This window comes from Onychostoma macrolepis, chromosome 17 (genome assembly GCF_012432095.1).
Source record: "Onychostoma macrolepis isolate SWU-2019 chromosome 17, ASM1243209v1, whole genome shotgun sequence".
NCBI classification, from domain to species: Eukaryota; Metazoa; Chordata; class Actinopteri; order Cypriniformes; family Cyprinidae; genus Onychostoma; species Onychostoma macrolepis.
The window spans coordinates 25,163,528-25,183,496 of record NC_081171.1 but is presented as its reverse complement, the minus strand read 5'-3'; the positions used below and the strand labels follow the sequence as shown (position 1 = coordinate 25,183,496).

At 39.3% G+C, this 19,969-nt stretch overlaps 1 protein-coding gene across 1 annotated transcript in view; it reads right to left on the bottom strand.

Moving 5' to 3' along the window:
- Positions 1-19,969, bottom strand: part of alk (ALK receptor tyrosine kinase) — a 473,710-nt gene that overhangs the window by 24,154 nt on the left and 429,587 nt on the right. The window contains 2 exon segments of the mRNA XM_058750233.1: positions 3,796-3,976; positions 13,602-13,712. Of these exon segments, the coding sequence (XP_058606216.1) occupies positions 3,796-3,976; positions 13,602-13,712 (292 nt within the window).

Below are 19,969 nucleotides of genomic sequence, written 5' to 3'. Positions count from 1 at the left end.
AGGGTGGAGTTAGCTGCGGAGCCCGCTCCTGAAGCGGCGATCAAAGGGGCGTCAGAGGCCTTGTCTGCTGCACCCAGTACCTCCAGCCCGCTCCCAGAGCGTCCCGGGCTGATACGCTGCGTGCAGGAACCCCCGCTGATGTCATTGCGAGCGGCGTGGTCTGCTCGCGGTCCTCCCGAAGCGGCGGTGGCCGCTCACGATCGTCCCGAAGCGGCGGTGGCCGCTCACGATCCTCACAGGATCCCCGAAACGGCGGTGGCCGTTCACGTTCGTCCTGAAACGGCGGTGGCCGTTCACGATCGTCCCGAAGCGGCGGTGGCCGCACACAAGGTTCAGGCGGCGGTGTCCGCACACAGGGTTCAGGCGGCGGTGGCCGCTCACGATCCTCACAGGATCCCGGCGGCGGTGTCCGCTCACAAGGTTCAGCGGCGGTAGCCGTTCACGATCGTCCAGCGGCGGTGGCCGCTCACAAGGTTCAGGCGGCGGTGTCCGCACAGGGTTCAGGCGGCGGTAGCCGTTCACGATCATCAGCGGCGGTGGCCGTTCACGGTCGTCAGCGGCGGTGGCGCTCACGATCCTCACAGGATCCCAGCGGCGGTGGCCGTTCACGATCGTCAGCGGCGGTGGCGCTCACGATCCTCACAGGATCCTCAAACGGCGGTGGCCGCCACGAGGTTCCCGGTGGCCGTTCACGATCGTCCCGAACGGCGGTGGCCGTTCACGATCGTCAGCGGCGGTGGCTGCTCACGATCCTCACAGGATCCCGAGCGGCGGTGTCCGCACACAAGGTTCCAGGCGGCGGTAGCCGCTCACGATCGTCAGCGGCGGTGTCCGCACAAGGTTCCCGAGGCGGCGGTAGCCGTTCACTATCGTCCCGAAACGGCGGTGTCCGCACACAAGGTTCCCAGGCGGCGGTGGCGCTCACGATCCTCACAGGATCCCGGCGGCGGTGTCCGCACACAAGGTTCCCGAGGCGGCGGTGTCCGCTCACGATCCTCCCGAAGCGGCGGTGGCCGCTCGCGGTCCTCACGAAATTCTCGAAGCGGCGGTGGCGCTCACGATCCTCGGCGGCGGTGGCGCTCACGATCCTCCAGCGGCGGTGGCGCTCGCGGTCCTCACGAATTCCCCGAGGCGGCGGTGGCCGCTCACGATCCTCCCGAAGCGGCGGTGGCCGCTCACGATCCTCCCGAAGCGGCGGTGGCGCTCACGAGGTTCCCGAGGCGGCGGTGGCCGCTCACGATCCTCACGAGGTTCCCGAGGCGGCGGTGTCCGCACAGGGTTCAGGCGGCGGTGTCCGCACAAGGTTCCCGAGGCGGCGGTGGCGCTCGCGGTCCTCACGAATTCCCGAGGCGGCGGTGTCCGCTCCCGATCCTTCCGAGGCGGCGGTGCCCGCTCACAAGGCTCCCGAATCGGTGCCATTGCCCGTTACGGGGTGGCAGCTCCCCACACACCGCTGGTGTGGCCGCTGGTTCTGCCCTGGGTCCCCATCCCGCCGGCGCTGCCTCAGTCCCCAGGTCCCCATCCAGCACACGGACCTGGCCCTTGTGGAAGGGCTTAAGCAAGCCGTTCATAGGAGGAACCCCACCGACATCACAGAGTTTAAGTGGTTCTGCACTAAGGAATGGGCTAAAATTCCTACATGTTATTGTGCAGGACTGATCAGCATTTACAAGAAACTTTACCTTCTGCAGCAAATGGGGGTCACACCAGATACTGAAAGCAAAGATTCACATACTTTTGCAACACACACATATGTAACAGTGGATCATTTCCCTCAATAAGAAAATATGTTTCTCTCACTTGTTTGATTCGGTTCTCTTTCTACTTTCAGGACTTATGAAAATCTGATGATGTTTTGGGTCATATGTATACAGAAATATAGAACATTCTAAAGGGTTCACAAACTTTCAAGCAGCACTGTATACACACACTAACTCACAAAATATATGGTACCTCAATTAAGAATTTGGTTTAAAACAGTCACCGCCAATGGAACAAATGACCTTTTATAAAAGTTATTTTTTGCCAGTGGTATACGCAGTCTGCACCCCGAAGGGAGGGCCTCGAAGCAGGAATGGAGCGGATGAGTCTGGTCAGAGTACACTGCAACTGCCTTCCTCTCCATAAATTGTGAAAACAGCTCTTGCATTGTACTCTGCCTCTGGCCGATGATTCTATTTGCCTCATTAATTACTCGTGTTAACTTATTTTTCTGTTTCAATGTTATACTGTCATACCACAAAACAATATTATATGCTAAAATACATTCAATCATCAATTTGAAAACAAGATCCTAAATGTTTAAAAAAATAAAATAAATTGCTCTACCTTTACGCCTTTTATGTTAACTTGTTCAAATGAAATACCAGCCGTACCTGCCTTATTTTGATTCCCACAACAAAGTTCCTTTGTCTTCTCAATGTTCAATAGTAGATGACTGTCATCAAACCACTGTACAAGACTTTTGATATAATCAAAATAAATTAAACTGTTTGTGCCCATTTGGAAGGAAATTAAAGCCAAATCATCAGCGTATTTTATCACAGTAAAATAATCCCTGATACATTGAATTTCATTGAGAAAAGCAGAGGTGATAATACACATCCTTGTGGTATACCTGAGTTTAAAACTATACAATCAGATGAAATTCCATTGACACATACACGTTGGGGCCTGTACTTAAAAAATTCTCAATCCATAAAACCAACCAACTACTTACAACTAAGTCTTGCAGTCTTTCTTTTAAAAATTGCAGATGCATGGTATTAAACGCTGATGTAAAATCCATAAAAATAATTCTAGCATGAGCACTGGTTTTATCTAGGTGGTGCTGGACCTTATGTAATAGAGACAAAGAGGCATCCGCAGTGCTCCGTTTGGGCATATAAGCAAATTGTAATGGATCCACAGAGACATCAATTTGTGTTAACGATTCTTTACATAACATGCAACCTTTTTACAACACAGACTGAACAAAATTAAGCATTGCTTGGTAATTTGTTGACCTAAATTGGTATTATCTAATTGTGTACTTAAATTTAACAGCTGATTTTTTTTTTTTTTTTTGGTTGATTGTAATCCATTACATACCTTTCTATCAAAGTATCTGACGTTAGCAAGATGATTTTGTTCTGACACAATTTATTCTGAGTTCTTGTCATATTTTATTACCATTTTCTAAACTATAGCATAAAAAAAAAACTGTGCTAATGTGAGAATTGTTGAAGGTGTCTGAATAAATTTTGGTTTGATTGTATATCCTTTACATACAGACTTGCATTCTAAACAACTAGTGTTTCTCACTAATCTATAAACCATATTGGATGGACTGTTTAAGCTGAACTTTTTTCTTTTTTTTTCTCAGAAGCTACTTGCAATGCCGTCTTAGTATTTGGTCAAATGAGATATTTCAGCAGACAGCATAATATTACCTTCTGAAACAGCATTTGCATCAGGAGCATGTCTTAAAATGCCATCTAGGTAGTCAGCTCACTTTGAACAAAGCTGAAAAAAAAATCTGTTTTCTTTACAGACCTTGCTAAGTGAATGCCATTATCAGTCTGGGTGCTTCTGAAGCAATGCAGCTGATGAAATGTGTTTTCCCATTCCTCCTGCTCCACGGACAACAATTACCTGAATGACCTGACGGGCTTGATAACAGGCAGCAATTGTGTCGAAGAAGAATGTTTTCCCATTTCATGGTTGAAAAAGTAACTACTAAATTCCTAGAGGCTCAACACTGTGACATTTTGGCTTGTGGTGGTCAGGACATTATGTGTGTGGGTGTGTGTGTACCTGTATTTCCTTGTCTCTGGGACCCGCCACATCTGGACGCCCTTGAATGGTCCCTTAGTGCCTACAGTGACATTGACATTGGTGTTGCGGTATGAGTTACTGCACTGAGTCGGTGTTGGACCGTCTTGTCCTGTTGCTCCGCAGGTGTGGAATATCCATGTGATGTGTTTGGCTGGCGGGGCTGTCAAAAAGCCAAAGACAATTTATGATTTTTCTTTTCTTAGCTGGAAACCTGTAGAATGTCTTTCACAGACCTGAAAATAGCAGCACATGAAGAGTTCATTCATTGCTAAATGTCAAATGCACTTATTCATGAGAGGAATGCGGTTCTGACTGAGTTCACTAATACTGACAGCATTCTGATAAGATATATACTAGGCTCACATCCAACAGATTCTAAAGGTTAAAGTGTATTACAGGTATGTTGCACCACATTTCATTTTTTCTGACATCTTTATCAGTTCAGAAGCTACAGACTGGAAGCTGATCTACGTCATCTCCATGCGCTATTTATTATCTTTGTTTGCAGTGTCCTATAACAGTGGGCATTTGCTGCATACCCTAATGTAAAAGAAGTAAACTTTAGCATACTTTTGAGAAGAGTACTTATAGAAAATAATATAATTTAAAAATAGATGTCTGGGTGTACAAAAAAATCAAAAAGGTTATGAAAACGACGTATTCAATCCAATTTAATCCAAGACTTGTAAGGCAACACAGTTGCTTTATATGATTAACAGATTAAATTGATACGTTTTTATTTACATATAAACACATACATAGAGCAAATCACACATGGTAAACATAGAATCTTCAGCGTGCTTGCGTGTTAAGCCCGAGACACACTGCACAATTTTAGCAATCCTATAAGATCATTGCATGCCACACCTTGTGACATGGATCTAATAAACTTGGCTACGACGTGTGTAGACTGTACGATGATGACACCAGTTGACTCGTAGGCTTTGATGCACGTTTCTATAGAAGAATAAAATGTCATCAGCATGTGCTAGTGGTAAACAAAAAGAGCATAATAAATCACACTTTAGCAGTTGTTATGAGTGCTGAATAATAGTGCAAGTGGTGAAAGAGGAAGGGATAAGAGCTTGTGGTAAGCAGTTTTATGTTTTAGCACCATGTCGCATTGATTTCTTGTCTCATTTTTATTGGTTGGTCAGTAAACGTGGATTGTAACTGCAAACACACTGTGCGATGATCATGCTGTATCGTAGGCTATCTTTGGTCGCAAGACCGTGACAACGGCCATCTTTTGAACCTCTCTCACTATACGACACAGAAACACGACCACAGAAAATGGCACAATTGTTTCACGATGCCAATCTTTCGTCTGAGACAGCCGAAAATCGTGTAGTGTGTCTCGGGCTTTACATGAAACTCAATGAGGTTTGGTCTAGCACGTGATGCATGCACAAACTTCTGTGTTCACAGTGTGTTGTTTAGAAGTAAATAAAACCCAAAATAAATATCTTCATATCTCTTCACAAGACTTCACACGTCATATCTCTTCATAAGTCATTTTATTAACCTTTTTGGATCATTTAAGTTTGGGTTACCTGGATTTTCAGTGGAGGAACAGAAACCTCTGAGGTTTCATTAAAAAAAATATATATATATAAATACAGGTGCTGGGGCCTGTACCATGATGGTGGCTGAACAAACTCAGAGTTACAGGATTAGATTTGAGTTGACAAAACCAAACCAGTCCAATCCAGCTTTGTTGGTACCATGAAGCTGATCATCAACTTTCTCTGTCAACTCAGGCTTGATCCTGATTTAATGGAGCACGTGCACATGAAAGTGTGACATCAGTAATGAGCAGCCAATCACATGCCTTAAAACTGTGATTCACTTCTTTAGAGAGAGTCAGTGTGAAGATTAAAAGATTGAATAATATGAATAATTTAAACACATTTACACAGCACGATCATGATACGATCTATCCATGAAAGAGGAAAACATAAAGAAAACATCTTACCATATAAGTGCAAGTAAATGTTGTAAAGTTAGTTTATAGAGTTGATAATATTTATAGGTATAAAAACACTTAATCTAAGCTCAAATGTAGTCATGTTTAAAGCTATTGGTTCTAAAACTTATTTATATTGCATATTATGCATATGTTTACATTGATTTTAAATAAAAGCTTAATAATTACTATTAAATTAAACTGGCTTGTGTAATTGATTAAGGGTATAATAATTATATAAATCATATAAAATAATTATGAAAAATAATCATCTCTAAAAATCAGATGATTTTATATTTGAAAATGTTTTACTATGTAGCGTCCTTTAATTTGGAGTAAGAGAAACTGGAGGAGTGGCTTTATTGCGTCAGAGATGTGTCACTTTGCTTGAAGCTGATTGGTCAAATTTTGGTTTGAGATCTCTAAACTAGAACATAACTTGCCCCGGAGCAGGTTAGCTGTGGAGCGTAAGTTACTATGGCGATGAACACTGCTAAAAGCCAAACCAAACCTCTTTCATGGTACCTAAAACCCAGAGTTTTAGGTACTAAACTGAAACTTACCTGGCTAGCCAGCTAAACCGGCTTCATGGTACAGGCCCCTGGTCATATAATTAGAATATCATCAAAAAGTTGATTTATTTCACTAATTCCATTCAAAAAGTGAAACTTGTATATTATATTCATTCATTACACACAGACTGATATATTTCAAATGTTCTTTTAATTTTGATGATTAGAGCTTACAGCTCATGAAAGTCAAAAATCAGTATCTCAAAATATTAGAATATTTACATTTGAGTTTCAATAAATGACCATCCCTACAGTACAAATTCTGGGTATCTCTTGTTCTTTGAAACCATAATAATAGAGAAGACTGCTGACTTGACAATGATCCAGAAGATGAACATTGATGCCCTCCACAAAGAGGGTAAGTCACAGAGGGTCATTACTGAAAGGTGTGGCTGTTTACAGAGTGCTATATCAAAGCATATTAAATGCAAAGTTGACTGTAAGGAATAATTTGGGTAGGAAAAGGTGCACAAGCAACAGGGATGACTGCAAGCTTGAGAATACAGTCAAGCAAAGCTGATTCAAACACTTGTGAGAGCTTCACAAGGAGTGAACTGAAGCTGGAGTCAGTGCATCAAGAGTCACCACACTCAGACGTCTTCAGGAAAAGGGCTACCAATCCACTTCTGAAGCAGAGACAACGTCAGAAGCATCTTACCTGGGCTGTGGAGAAAAAGAACTGGACTGTTGCTCAGTGGTCCAAAGTCCTCTTTTCAGATGAAAGCAAATTTTGCATTTAATTTGGAAATCTATGGGGTATTGTGAAGAGGAAGATGCGATATGCCAGACCCAACAATGCAGAAGAGCTGAAGGCCACTACCAGAGCAACCTGGGCTCTCATAACACCTGAGCAGTGCCACAGACTGATCGACTCCATGCCACGCAACATTGCTGCAGTAATTCAGGCTAAATGAGCCAAAACTACGTATTGAGTGCTGTACATGCTCATACTTTTCATGTTCATACTTTTCAGTTGGCCAAGATTTCTAAAAATCCTTTCTTTGTATTGGTCTTAAGTATTATTCTAATTTTCTGAGATACTGAATTTGGGATTTTCCTTAGTTGTCAGTTATAATCATCAAAATTAAAAGAAATAAACATTTGAAATATATCAGTCTGTGTGTAATGAATGAATATAATATACAAGTTTCACTTTTTAAATGGAATTAGTGAAATAAATCAACTTTTTGATGATATTCTAATTATATGACCAGCACCTGTATATATATATATATATATATATATATATATATATATATATATATATATATGGTGTTTTGAAGTTTAATCATACAGGTTTGAAATTACAGGTTAGTAAATCATGGCCAAATTTTCATTTTTTTCCTATCATTTTAAAGTGCATACTCAATGTGATGTTTTTTTTGACAATTTGTTACATGTTAACACACTTCGGAGACATGTTAATTGCAATTAAAACTGGATGGGAGTAGAAAGTTCTATTATTGATCTACTGGCAATGTGTAAATTAAAGAACACAGACGCAGCCAGCTCATTTATATATTGACCAACGCAATTTACTAGAAACAGTGCAAATTAGCGTAGGGTCGCAAACAAGCAGAGACGGTGATAATCAGGTGCGGGTAATCTACTAACAACGCAGGTGCAAAATAGGTTAAGACCCATAAATCACCTTGCATGATGCATTTTAATACTCTCCTCTCTGAAATTTCAGGTCTGAAAGGGAAAGCCCTACAAATGCATAAGCCACAAAAATAACTCCACACTTTTTCATCGCAAGTTTTTCACTGTGTGTGTCTTTGGTAAATCCTGATAATACTTTTTTAAATGCAAAAAAAGAGAGTTTGTGCTGGAGCAAGCTGTTAGGAAATCAGTCTCTAAATGTAATATCAAATAACAAAATTACAAGCAAGTACTTTACATGTTAGTCAACATATCAAAATAAATGTACTTGGTAACACGTTAAGGTGTCCTTGTTACGTTACATGAACTTACTATTATAATAACAATAAATTAAGCATAATTACATGCAAGCCAAACCCAAATCCTAACCCTAACCATTAAGTACATGTAGTTAATTAATATTACTCAGAACTTAAATGTATCATTATACTGTAACAAGGACACCTTAAAATAAAGTGTATGATAAAAATGATTTAAAATGTACTTAGTTAAAACTTTTAATGTGACGTTATTTCAAAGTGCATTTTGTACCCAAGTGTGCAAAGAAAAGGTCATGGACAGTGTACTGTCTTTAAGTATGCTTAAATGGCTTATTTTATTCCATTAATGTATATCATCTTCTAGTTAAGTTTTCAAAAATATATACTTTTAAGATTTGAAGTATACACTTGAAGTGCACATTCAATAAACTTCTTTTTCACTTCTCTTTCACAAAGGTAGATTGGGGGCTGGAACCAATCAAACGGCAACCAATCTAGTTTTGAAATTAATCGCCAGAACAGAATGAGACCAAGGTGAGAAATACAAAGTCTCTTAGGTGTAAAAATATCCCCAGGCAAAATAGACCTCTTTTCATGCAGTGATGTTGTTCTAGTCAAGCCTGCACATAAAACATCAGAATAAAAGTTTATTTCCTTGCCAGGAACCTACAGAGATCTGTAATTAGATCTGAAGATAAAGGACATTTTGAGTTGTAAGAAAGGTTTGCGGCAGACAAATATCACCAATTATGGTCTTATACAGCTTCCTTTTATTAGAGTTCTTGAAGGTTTGATTGGTGGAAATGGCTGAGTCATCGGAAGCTGAGAGGCAGCACTCAGTGCATCATGAGGTTAGCGGCCCGTCTCTCTTTTCTCATCAGAAGAAGCAATCACGCAGACAAAGTCAGAGGAAGTAATCAAGGATACAAAGGCCGAGGGAGCTGATCTGACAGAAGAACGTGCTCCCTCTCTCCACAGCGCTTAAGATTTGAGTCAGCGTAAGGCATACTCCCCCATTCAACTGGGCTTTACTTGCCAAAATGAGATGCCATGGTGGCAAAGGAAGAAATCGATAGTGGAGGATGGACGGGGAGAGGGCAGGAACAGAGAAGAGAAGGTAAAATTAGAGATAACAAGAGGGTAAGCGGAAGCATGACCGAAAATATCAATAGTTGCACAATTTATCAAACACATCACAACATTTTCAAAGTTATATCAATTATACATGACTGAATCAAGGGAAGACTGATGCGCAGCTTGATTTCCCTTTGAGTTTATAGAAAACAACTGCCGAAAATAGAACTTCATCAAGCTTTACTAGAGTGAGTCTGGAAGAAAGAGTTTGTGTTTAATTATTAACTGTCTTGAGAAGTTGTGGTTTTGAACAGCTCAGAAATTATATGATAAAACTAGACATAGGTGGTATGACAAAGATACAATATGATATACTTCTTTTTGATGGAAAGCCAACTGAAAAAAAAAAAAAAAAAAAATGGTGTGCATAGAATAAATGTAATGCAGTAATGCAGAATCCAGTAAATTATACTGATTAAACTTGTGCCAATGACCCCTCCAAGAGTCTTTAATGAATATAAAATCCAAAAAACAACAACAACAACAAAAAAAAACATTAATTTCTTAAATATAAAAATAAGCAAATAAATCTTACTGAAGCCAAACTTCCGAATAGCATGATATGATATAATATGATAACATGGTGTTGATGCATTGTGTTGTGATTTTTAATTCAAGGGGTTGTTGGTTAAATAACAGAACTTTTGCAGACATATGAAATTAAACCGAAAACTAAACGTGAGCTCAACGGTCTACAGAGCTGCAAAGTGCAAAAAAATAAAATAAAATAAAAATAATAATAATAATAAAAAAAGGTGGTGTAGGTAGGATGAAATCAAACAATCAATCTCATAGAACATTCAGCACTGAATAGTCCTATTTTTGCCTTTTCAGACACTGCAGAGAAGAATTGGACGGTGTCTTTTGACCACTCACAGCTGAACTACACCAGAATGGCCTGTGTGAGTGAGACTTGCTAATGAGTCTTGATGAATAGCAGATTAGCTGCTCGTTCAGATTTATTAATGCTGAAATGGCGTGGGAGTCATTTCACAAACACTCAAGCTCACCATATTGATAAATGGCTATGCTCCAATGAGCATGAACATAAGAGGAACACCTGTATATGCTATGAGCAAGCAGATCAGTCTTTCCAATGCTGATGGCATTTGGTAGGACATTTTCAAAGGTCATGTACTAGACGGCTGATTTTATAAACGATTTGTGCATGTTCAATAGACAATCATGCTAATGTGAAGCAATGTTTTACAATACAGGCTTCATGAGCAATTCTGATAATTTGAAAGCATTAATGTGAAATTTTGACACTGATATAGTATTTTGACAGAGTATGTTTAGGCTGTTTTCACAGTTGGTTTGCTTGCAGAATGGCACCTGCATTTGTCTGCCACAAACACATTTAAGAGACTAGAAGAATGAGAGCTGTTTTTGAGACAAGCAGGTATGACAAAAATCATTATTCTATAATATATGTGAACAGGACTATGCAAAGATGCAAATTCTTTGTCATCAGTAGCACTTCACCTCCACGATTTAGAACAGATTGTGACATGAGATATGTTCCAGAGGCCATTCAAGCAGACTAAATGTGTTTCCTTGGTTTTCACCCAAGTTTTGAAAGCCACATTTCCACCGACCAAATCACCCAAACTCTGATGTCATCCTGACCCACCAAAAGCTGTAGAGTGTAAGCACCCTTAAAAGTTATAATCGGCCTTTCATCAGTTTTTGATTTGAAGAAAATGGTGCAGCAATAGTCCAGTAGATGGCACACTTTATTTTCTCTGCAGTGCACTTCCATGACAGAGAGAGAGGAAGAGAGACAGTATCTGAGCCTCTGTTCATAAGCATTCATCTTATATATCCATTAGAAGTCCAACATATTTGGTGTACTCAAGCATTTCAACAATTTCAGTGTGCTCAGAAGGAATTACGTGGTCTGGACTTTGAATTAGGTGCTCTGATGTTTGCAGCGCATAACTCATAACTTGCTGTGAAAACAAAGATTCCAGAGTCTTTATAATGCATGGTGCTACCATTGGAATTGGGAGTGTTGTTAGATCTGGCGTCTGTTTTATCAAAATACGTATTCTGCATTATTTGAGAAACTAATTTGTGTGTTTCAATTAGCATTATCCATGGTTCCACAACTGGTTGACAACGAGGCTATTATATTTTGGACACTATTTTAGATAGATAGATAGATAGATAGATAGATAGATAGATAGATAGATAGATAGATAGATAGATAGATAGATAGATAGATAGATAGATAGATAGACAGACAGACAGACAGACAGACAGAGATAGATAGATAGATAGATAGATAGATAGATAGATAGATAGATAGATAGATAGATAGACAGACAGACAGACAGACAGACAGACAGAGAGAGATATATAGATAGATAGATAGATAGATAGACAGACAGACAGACAGACAGACAGACAGACAGACATAGACAGACAGACAGACAGACAGACAGTGATAGATAGATAGATATATAGATAGATAGATAGATAGATAGATAGATAGATAGATAGACAGACAGACAGACAGACAGACAGACAGACAGAAAGATAGACAGATAGATAGATAGATAGATAGATAGATAGATAGATAGATAGATAGATAGATAGATAGATAGATAGATAGATAGATAGATAGATAGATAGATAGATAGATAGATAGATAGATAGATAGATAGATAGATAGATAACAACAACAACAGACATGGCATTAGACTGGGGTGTATTTCCAGTACAATGACGTAACTCCCTGCTTAACCACAGTATGAAGTATCATTAGAGAAATTAACTAGTTAGTACAGACTTTTCCCAAAACCGTAGTAGCATGGTCGCGTTTAAACAACACAACAATATAGGACTGTCGTTAATGGCATCACATGATAGTGGTGCAGTAATAACTTTGGCTAATTAATCAATTCGAGAATGCAATTTAAATGTCAAATTATTGTAGTGCATTTACACAAACAACAAAAAAGCAATTCATTTTTTTAAATCACATTAACATGCGGTATGTAATTGGTGTACACTTTACTCTTGTATGCGGTTCATTTTTCCACAATGCAATTTCTCTGAGATGCTTTTGTTATAGACATGGACTACTTCATTATTTTTATTCCTCAATTGTTTTGCTTTATTTAATGCATTATATGTTAATCAGACAGATGCTTCTTAACTTACTGGGTTGGGTAGGCATAAGAGACTACACACTGTGTGCAGAATTATTAGCCAAGTTGATATTATGGTCATATTTTTTTTGCCAAGAAAATTTTACCAATTCCAAACCACATCAATCTTAATAACTACTATTGATTTTGTATTTAATAATTTCTAAGTTATATATAATTGTCCATGAAGGCTGAAAGTCAAAAACTCCTTATTTCAGGTGTGCTGAATTATTAGGCAGGTTTTCTTTTACAGATAAAATGAGCCAAAAAAGAGATTGAACTCAAAGTAAAAAAAAAATAATAATTAAATGTCCATGAGAAGGATGCAATACTAATTCAATAATAGAATTAGCAAAGTTAAGGCATGATCATTGGGCAGCTAAATGCTCATTGGGTCAGCAGGGTCAGAAAAAACAGGTGGAGAAGAAAAGACACGTTAACTGCAAAAGAATTAAGAATTAAGGTGAAGAATTAGGTGTGAAACCATCAGGAATCATTTAGTCTCCAGCGCCACCATTTTCCAGAAATGCAACCTTCCTGGAGTCTCCAGAAGTGCAATGTGTCAGGTTCTCAGAGACCTTGCTTGGGTAAAAAATGCTAAAAAATAACCCTCACTTAATATGAATAACATGCTGAAGTGTTGTGAAATACATGAAGACTGATTTTGTATAGGCTTTATGGATAGATAAGTTCAGAGTGACTCTCGAAGGACCAGCATCACATCCTCTTGTACCACTGTTTGAAGAATTTATCTTCCATAATCTGGCAGTAAGTTTTAGGGGCTATCAACTTGCCTAATAATTCTGCAAACAGTGTAGTTTAAAACAAACCATTGAACAATGACTGAAACTGTGTTTGTTTTAGTGCTCATGCACTCTACAGTTTCAATACAATAACACAAATAACTGTGGTCTGCACCATACTTCAGACTTGTAATCACATTGGGGCAAATTTCAGTCAGAACAAGCCAGATAAAAATTAGAAACAACTCAAAAAAGACAAACAGCTCAAGCACATGAAAGTAGCTAAAACTCACATTCTGTTGGCCCTCCATAGTGTGCTGTAGTGGTCCTGATGTTCTCATTGCTTGATGTGAACAGCACTTGCGTGGGGCTTGTGGGAGCCACCGGAGGAAATTCTCCATTGGCTGAAGATGAGAGAAAAGACACAATACATTGTTGCAGTCCAACAATACTCCTGCAGCCAGAGAAAATGTTGCAGGCATTGTTAAAACACAGTTTCTGTGAGCCTATAGATAATAATAGTCTTTTGGCTCAATAAAAAAAATACTTTTAGATAATCTATTTCATGACAATACCCATTCTCTAAAGCTGGTAATGATACCCACATCTTTGTCTTGAGAATTGTTTGAATATACAAGACTATACTGAAAAATGGCTCAACTGTTTGCATATCTTTCAAATGTTAATCATATGCTAATAAGGTTGCTTGCTGATGATGTAGGAGTCTTAAATGGGTGAACACTTGACCTCAAAATCTTGATATGCATTACTCAACAGGGAAAATTCCATGTCACTTAGTCAATACTTAAAAATGCAGATCACAAATGGACAATAATTTTATATACAAATCAAACATAACCTTTAGTGATAATTGATAATACATCAAGCATTATGGCTATCTGTCATTTTTACTTTCATTGGCAAAAGCTGTTACTGGGGTCATGAGGATTTGCATTTCATGAGGATTTTTTCTGCTCCTTTCTCTCTTTGACTGGATTTGACATTTCAATCACCTCCCCTCATGCGATTTTCATGGGGTAATATTTTATGGACCTCTCGATGCTTAAACATGCAGAATAGTAAGCACTTGGGATAAAATATGTATTATCTATACAATTTTACACCAATTGCATTGTCCAGTTTTTGATTCTGATTTGCTGATATATTGGTTGCACAGCTACGAGGTAGCTCTTGTTGACTGCGTAACATTGGCAAATTAAATTTCAGTTTTTGGCCATTTCTAAGGATGGCATTTTATTGGTGGCACAAGATCGGAAAAGTTATTATTTAAAAGCAGAATAACTGAGATTCCATTATTGTCATGGGTTAGGGTGGTTTTCAGTGGGTTTTCAACCTCAGTGGGATAAAATATCTGACAGAAACAGATATTTAGGCATTTGTCTTTAAAGAGTTTCTAGACAGTTTTAGTTTAATTATGAAGTATGCTATACTTGTACTTCTTGGACATAAAACACAGACAACCACAACTCCACAAAAGTAGACAACCACCACCAGTGGTGTCAAGAATTTTGTTCATATTTCTTAATTACTATGACAAGCCACATGAGCTTCTGCATTGTTCCAATTGTCAACTCACTGTGAAGACAAATCATCCTATCCCCCAGAACGTAGCTGCTCAGACAATACTGGGACTCTGTGAAAAATGCTACCTCTCATCTCCATCCCTTAATCATCGCTTTAAAAATACTCATCTACTCCCACAAAACTCCCGCACCACTCTGACTGGAGTTGGCATCATTCATCACAATCTGGACTCCCTGTTGCAAGCGCCTTCCCATGATGCACCCTGACACAGGGTTATTATCTGCCGTCCCATTTCAGGAATCAAGAAGGAAGTTGCTCTGATATATTCCTATCTCTGAGACACCCTGCCTCGTGTTTCATGTAAAAAGGATGAAGTCACATCAAAAGTTTCATTTTATCTTTAATGATGAACAGACTAAATCAAAGAATTCAATAGTTTCTGTGGGCCGCACGTCCATGATGTGACTCTCCCATTCCACATCCAAAAGGTGCAACCCAGGCTCATTCGAAATACGTGCCTTTAAAATACATTTATGCAACACTGTTATTACGTACCTTATTGCACGTTTCACGGCAGTTTCAAAGTGAAATGTGCAGTGATTGGCCCTAAACGCGGGTTCAATACGCGACGTTTTGTTTGAACCATTGTTTCATGGGGTTCATACCAGAGCTGAATCACTTAAGTGCAACGCCATATCGTGTGAGCTACCGAGCAAACTGAGTTAGAAAACTCATGAATATGAATCTGGATATGTGACCACACGTTCAAAAGAATCAATTTTCAAATCTCGCAGCATGTAAAAATAGTTTTGAATTTATAAAATAATATTCCTCAAGTAACTATGCGAAAATTGGGCTTTATTAATCGAAACTGTGGACCTGCAAATCATACTTTGTGTGAAAAGGAATAAAAGTTGTTGGAGTTTTACTGCCTCTATAGTGTTCATTTCAACTGTGGAAACTGCAGCAATTTGTATGTGTAGGTAAGTTTTTTGAGTTTTGCAGAAATGTAGGAAGAGGCACGTATTTCCAATAAGCCTATGTTGCAAAGGTGCTCTGTTGGATTGTGTTCTGGTGACTGTAGAGGCCATTTAAGTGTAGTGTACTTAATATCATGTTCAAGAAACCAGTTTGAGAAGATTTGAGCTTTGTGACACAGGTCTGTTATCCTGCTGGAAGTAGCCATTATTAGATGGGTTCACTGTGGTCATAAAGGGATGGACATAGTCGGCATTAATACTCAGGTAGGCTGTGGCATTTAAACAAAGTTTAGTGGTCCAAAGTGTAAAAGAAAACACTTCCCACACCATTACACCACCACTATCAGCCTGGAAGCCTGATACAAGGCAAGATGGATCTATGCTTTCATGTTAGGTTTAGTTCCAAATTCTGACCCTACCATCTGAATTTTGCAGCAGAATTCAAAACTCATCAGACCAGGCAACCCTTTCCCAGTCTTCTATTGTCCAGTTTTGGTGAGTCCGCGTGAACTGTAGCCTCAGTTTCTTTAGTTCCCAGTTCCCTTAGCTGACAGGAGTGCTATCTGGTGTAGTGTTCTGCTGCTGTAAGCCCATCTGCTCCAAGCTTCAATGTGTTGAGCATTCAGAGATGCTCTTCTGCAGATCTCAATTGTAACAAGTGGTTATTTGAGTTATTGTCTTTCTATCAGCTCGAACCAGTCTGGCAAGTCTCCTCTGACCTCTGGCATCAACAAAGCATTTTCGCCCACAGAACTGCCACTCACTGCATATTTTCTCTTTTGCGTACCATTCTCTGTAAACTCTAGAGATGGTTGCATCTGAAAATCCCAGCAGATCAGCAGTTTCTGAAATACTCAGACCAGTCCATCTGGCACCAATACCCATGCCACATTCAAAGTCACTTAAATCAACCTTTTTCCCCAATTTGATACTCTGTTTGAAAATTGTCTTGACTACATGCCTAAATGCATTGAGTTGCTGCCACGAGATTGACTGATTAGAAGTTACATCATGTTACATTATTACTTTTTATGAAATAAACTCTTCCAGATGGCAGTGCTATACTTGGCAGGCAGTCATCCTATATAGAAATCGAACCACTTGCAGTGTAGTTCATTGATTTTTGTTGATCATAATGGCATTCTTTTGTTTTGCACTGCTCATTTGCAGTCTAGACACGGTGTCACATGCAATGTGACTATCTTAGGGAAAGGCAAGGTTTTTCAATTGGATTTGTCAATGCATAAATGAGATACATTTAATAATGCACGCTTCTTATTTGATTTCAACTGAACCATGTAAATGTAAATTTAAAAAGTGACATTCTACATTTTACTTCCAAAAATGACATAATACGCTATACAGTACATGTAATGCATTACCTATAACATTGTGTTGTGACCACTAGGCCATGGCTCTGACTATTCATGTATTTTTAATTTCACTATGGATGACAACTTAATGAGTGGTTTGACTGCAGCAGCACACACTGCAGTGGACAACTTTAGCTGGTGGTCAAAGAAAACATTTCTTGAACTATTGAAGAATGTAATCCTTTGCTCCAGGGAGAACTGTCACTCAGCAGTTTCTTAAATCTGCCGGGACAATCAGAAAACAGCTTAGTCATCACTCTTCAAATACTTCAATATGTCTCCATATCCAACTGGCCAGTTGTGACACTCGCATGGTAGGTTGACGATAATCTAAATCCTAAAACCTAGAATGACCTCAAGACCTTACAATGAAAAAAAAAAAAAGTTCCCTGATCATTTTAAATCACTTTATTTCATTTCTGTACTTGCCTGAAACATATAACTAATATTTCTGAAATTGTCTAAAAATGTCTGCATGCTTTGCTGCTGTCTCTTTGTTTTACTCACACAGGTTGACGAAGCACATGTTGTGCCCTTTTGAAATACTGTGTTGGTCAAATTGATGTCACTTTTATTGATAATGACAGAAGAGAATGGACATGAAATAATGAGGTCAAATAGGGTTCATGCGATTAGGAAATGATGCAAGTCAGGCTCAAACTTCTGTTCCTCACATCAGAACCAAAGCTCAATATGTTGAGGCTATGCTAGGGCACAGCTCCATTTTTTGTTAGTATTCTAATCTCACATATACCCTGAAGGTCTGAATGAATTCAGATGAAGCTGGAAGTCAGAGCGGTTTCCTGCCCACTGTCAGTTTCTCTTAAGGGGGATGTCAGATGAGGACTTTTATATGCGTGCTTTGTAGTCTAGATAGCAGTACTTATTGGAGAGCTGCAGGGAGAACGATAAATCAAACATGTGCAAACTCGTAAAATTCTCTTGACACAATAGTAGGCAAGAATACATGAAAATTGCACCTACATATCTTTAAGCTTGAAAACTTAATGCAATCTGCTAGCTGTCACATCATCAGTTCACAGCAGATACTGATTGGTCTCTGTTGTGTCTACAGCCAATGAGCTAAACATTTAAGTTGTTTGGTTCTACGTTTGCTGTAAGCAAGACTTACAGAAACCCTCCACAAACCGTATAGATCTGCTATGGGTCATTTTATGTATGCTTGCTGTGCGGCAGCACTATGTCTTACATGTTCACAGCTGTGGATGTATTGCTAGAAGCAAATATTTTGGGGCCTCGCAATTCAGAGCAATTCTCAACATAATGTCTGACTCTAGCTGCCAGATTCATTCATAATATTGTATTTTGAGTCTGGATTGATTGATTCATTGCAGTAATGGCTGATTGAGTCCGGACTAGAAGCCTGGACTCTTTACAGACAGTTGGTTAACCTGAAGCTTTGCATAGTTTATGAAATTGTTAAGTGAATATTTAAGATCAAGATGAATATATAAGCTACCTGAACTTAACTTTGGACATTCTTTATCTCCCTTTGTCTACAATTCAGTATTCCAATATCTCCATCCAAATGGCATCTCAGGCCCATATAATCCCTGTAAGATACATTGGAGAGTTCCACTCATGCTGCTGAGAAAGCAAGGCATTCCATGTCGCTCGTTAGGGAAACACCAAACCATCGCTGAGCAGCTGGCACTGTCATAAAAGCAGCAATGGGTGATTTTACGAGGTTTTGGGCACCACAGGTAGTACCGTAGAATGACAGTGTCTGGGCATAAAATCCTAACAAACCTAGTATGACTTTCCTGACAGCTTTTTTTTTATTATTATTTTACTGTTCCATCACAGGCTGCCGCTCTGGGTAGGCTATGCAAATTTTCTTATTGATATGATTCCCTGTTCCAAAGAGGAAACTAATAAAAACAGGATAAGAGAGTCTGCCACCATGCCAAAGCCAGGAAATAGAGGTAAACACCCACACAGTGAATCCAATGCCATCTGTTTCAATTGGAGAACAGTGACATGAAGTTATGGCCCTTACAGGAAACACACACAACAATAGAATTGATGAATGTACAGGTGCATCTCAAAAAATTTGAATATCATGGAAAAGGTCTTTATTTTTTGTAATTAAAAAAAAAAAAAAAAATTCTAGATTCATTGCACACAAACTGAAATATTCCAAGAGTATTTTTGTTTTAATTCTGATGGTTACAACTTACAGTTTAGGAAAATTAAAAATTTGAATACTTTCTCAAAGACCTATCAAAAAAAAAAAAAAAAAAAAAAAAGATTTACAAAACATAGATGTTCAAGATCTCCAAAGTAGGTTTAATTATACACTCAATACTTGGTTGGGGCTCCTTTTGCATGAATTACTGCTTCAATGTGGCGTGGCATGGAGGCGATCGGCCTGTGGCACTGCTGAGGCATTATTGAAGCACTGGTTGCTTTGATAGCGGCCTTCAACACGTCTGTATTGTTTGGTCGGATGTTACTTATCTTCCTCTTGACAATACCCCATAGATTCTCTATGGGGTTCACGTCAGGCGAGTTAGCTGGCCAATCAAGCACAGTAATATCACAGTCAGCAAACCACTTGGACGTGGTTTTGGCACTGTGAACAGGTGCTAAAGTCCTGCTGGAAAAGGAAATCAGCATCTCCATAAAGCTTGTCAGCAGATGGAAGCATAAAGTGCTCCAAAATCTCCTGGTAGATGGTTGCATTGACTTTGGACTTGATAAGACACAACGGACCAACACCAGCAGACGTCATGGCACCCC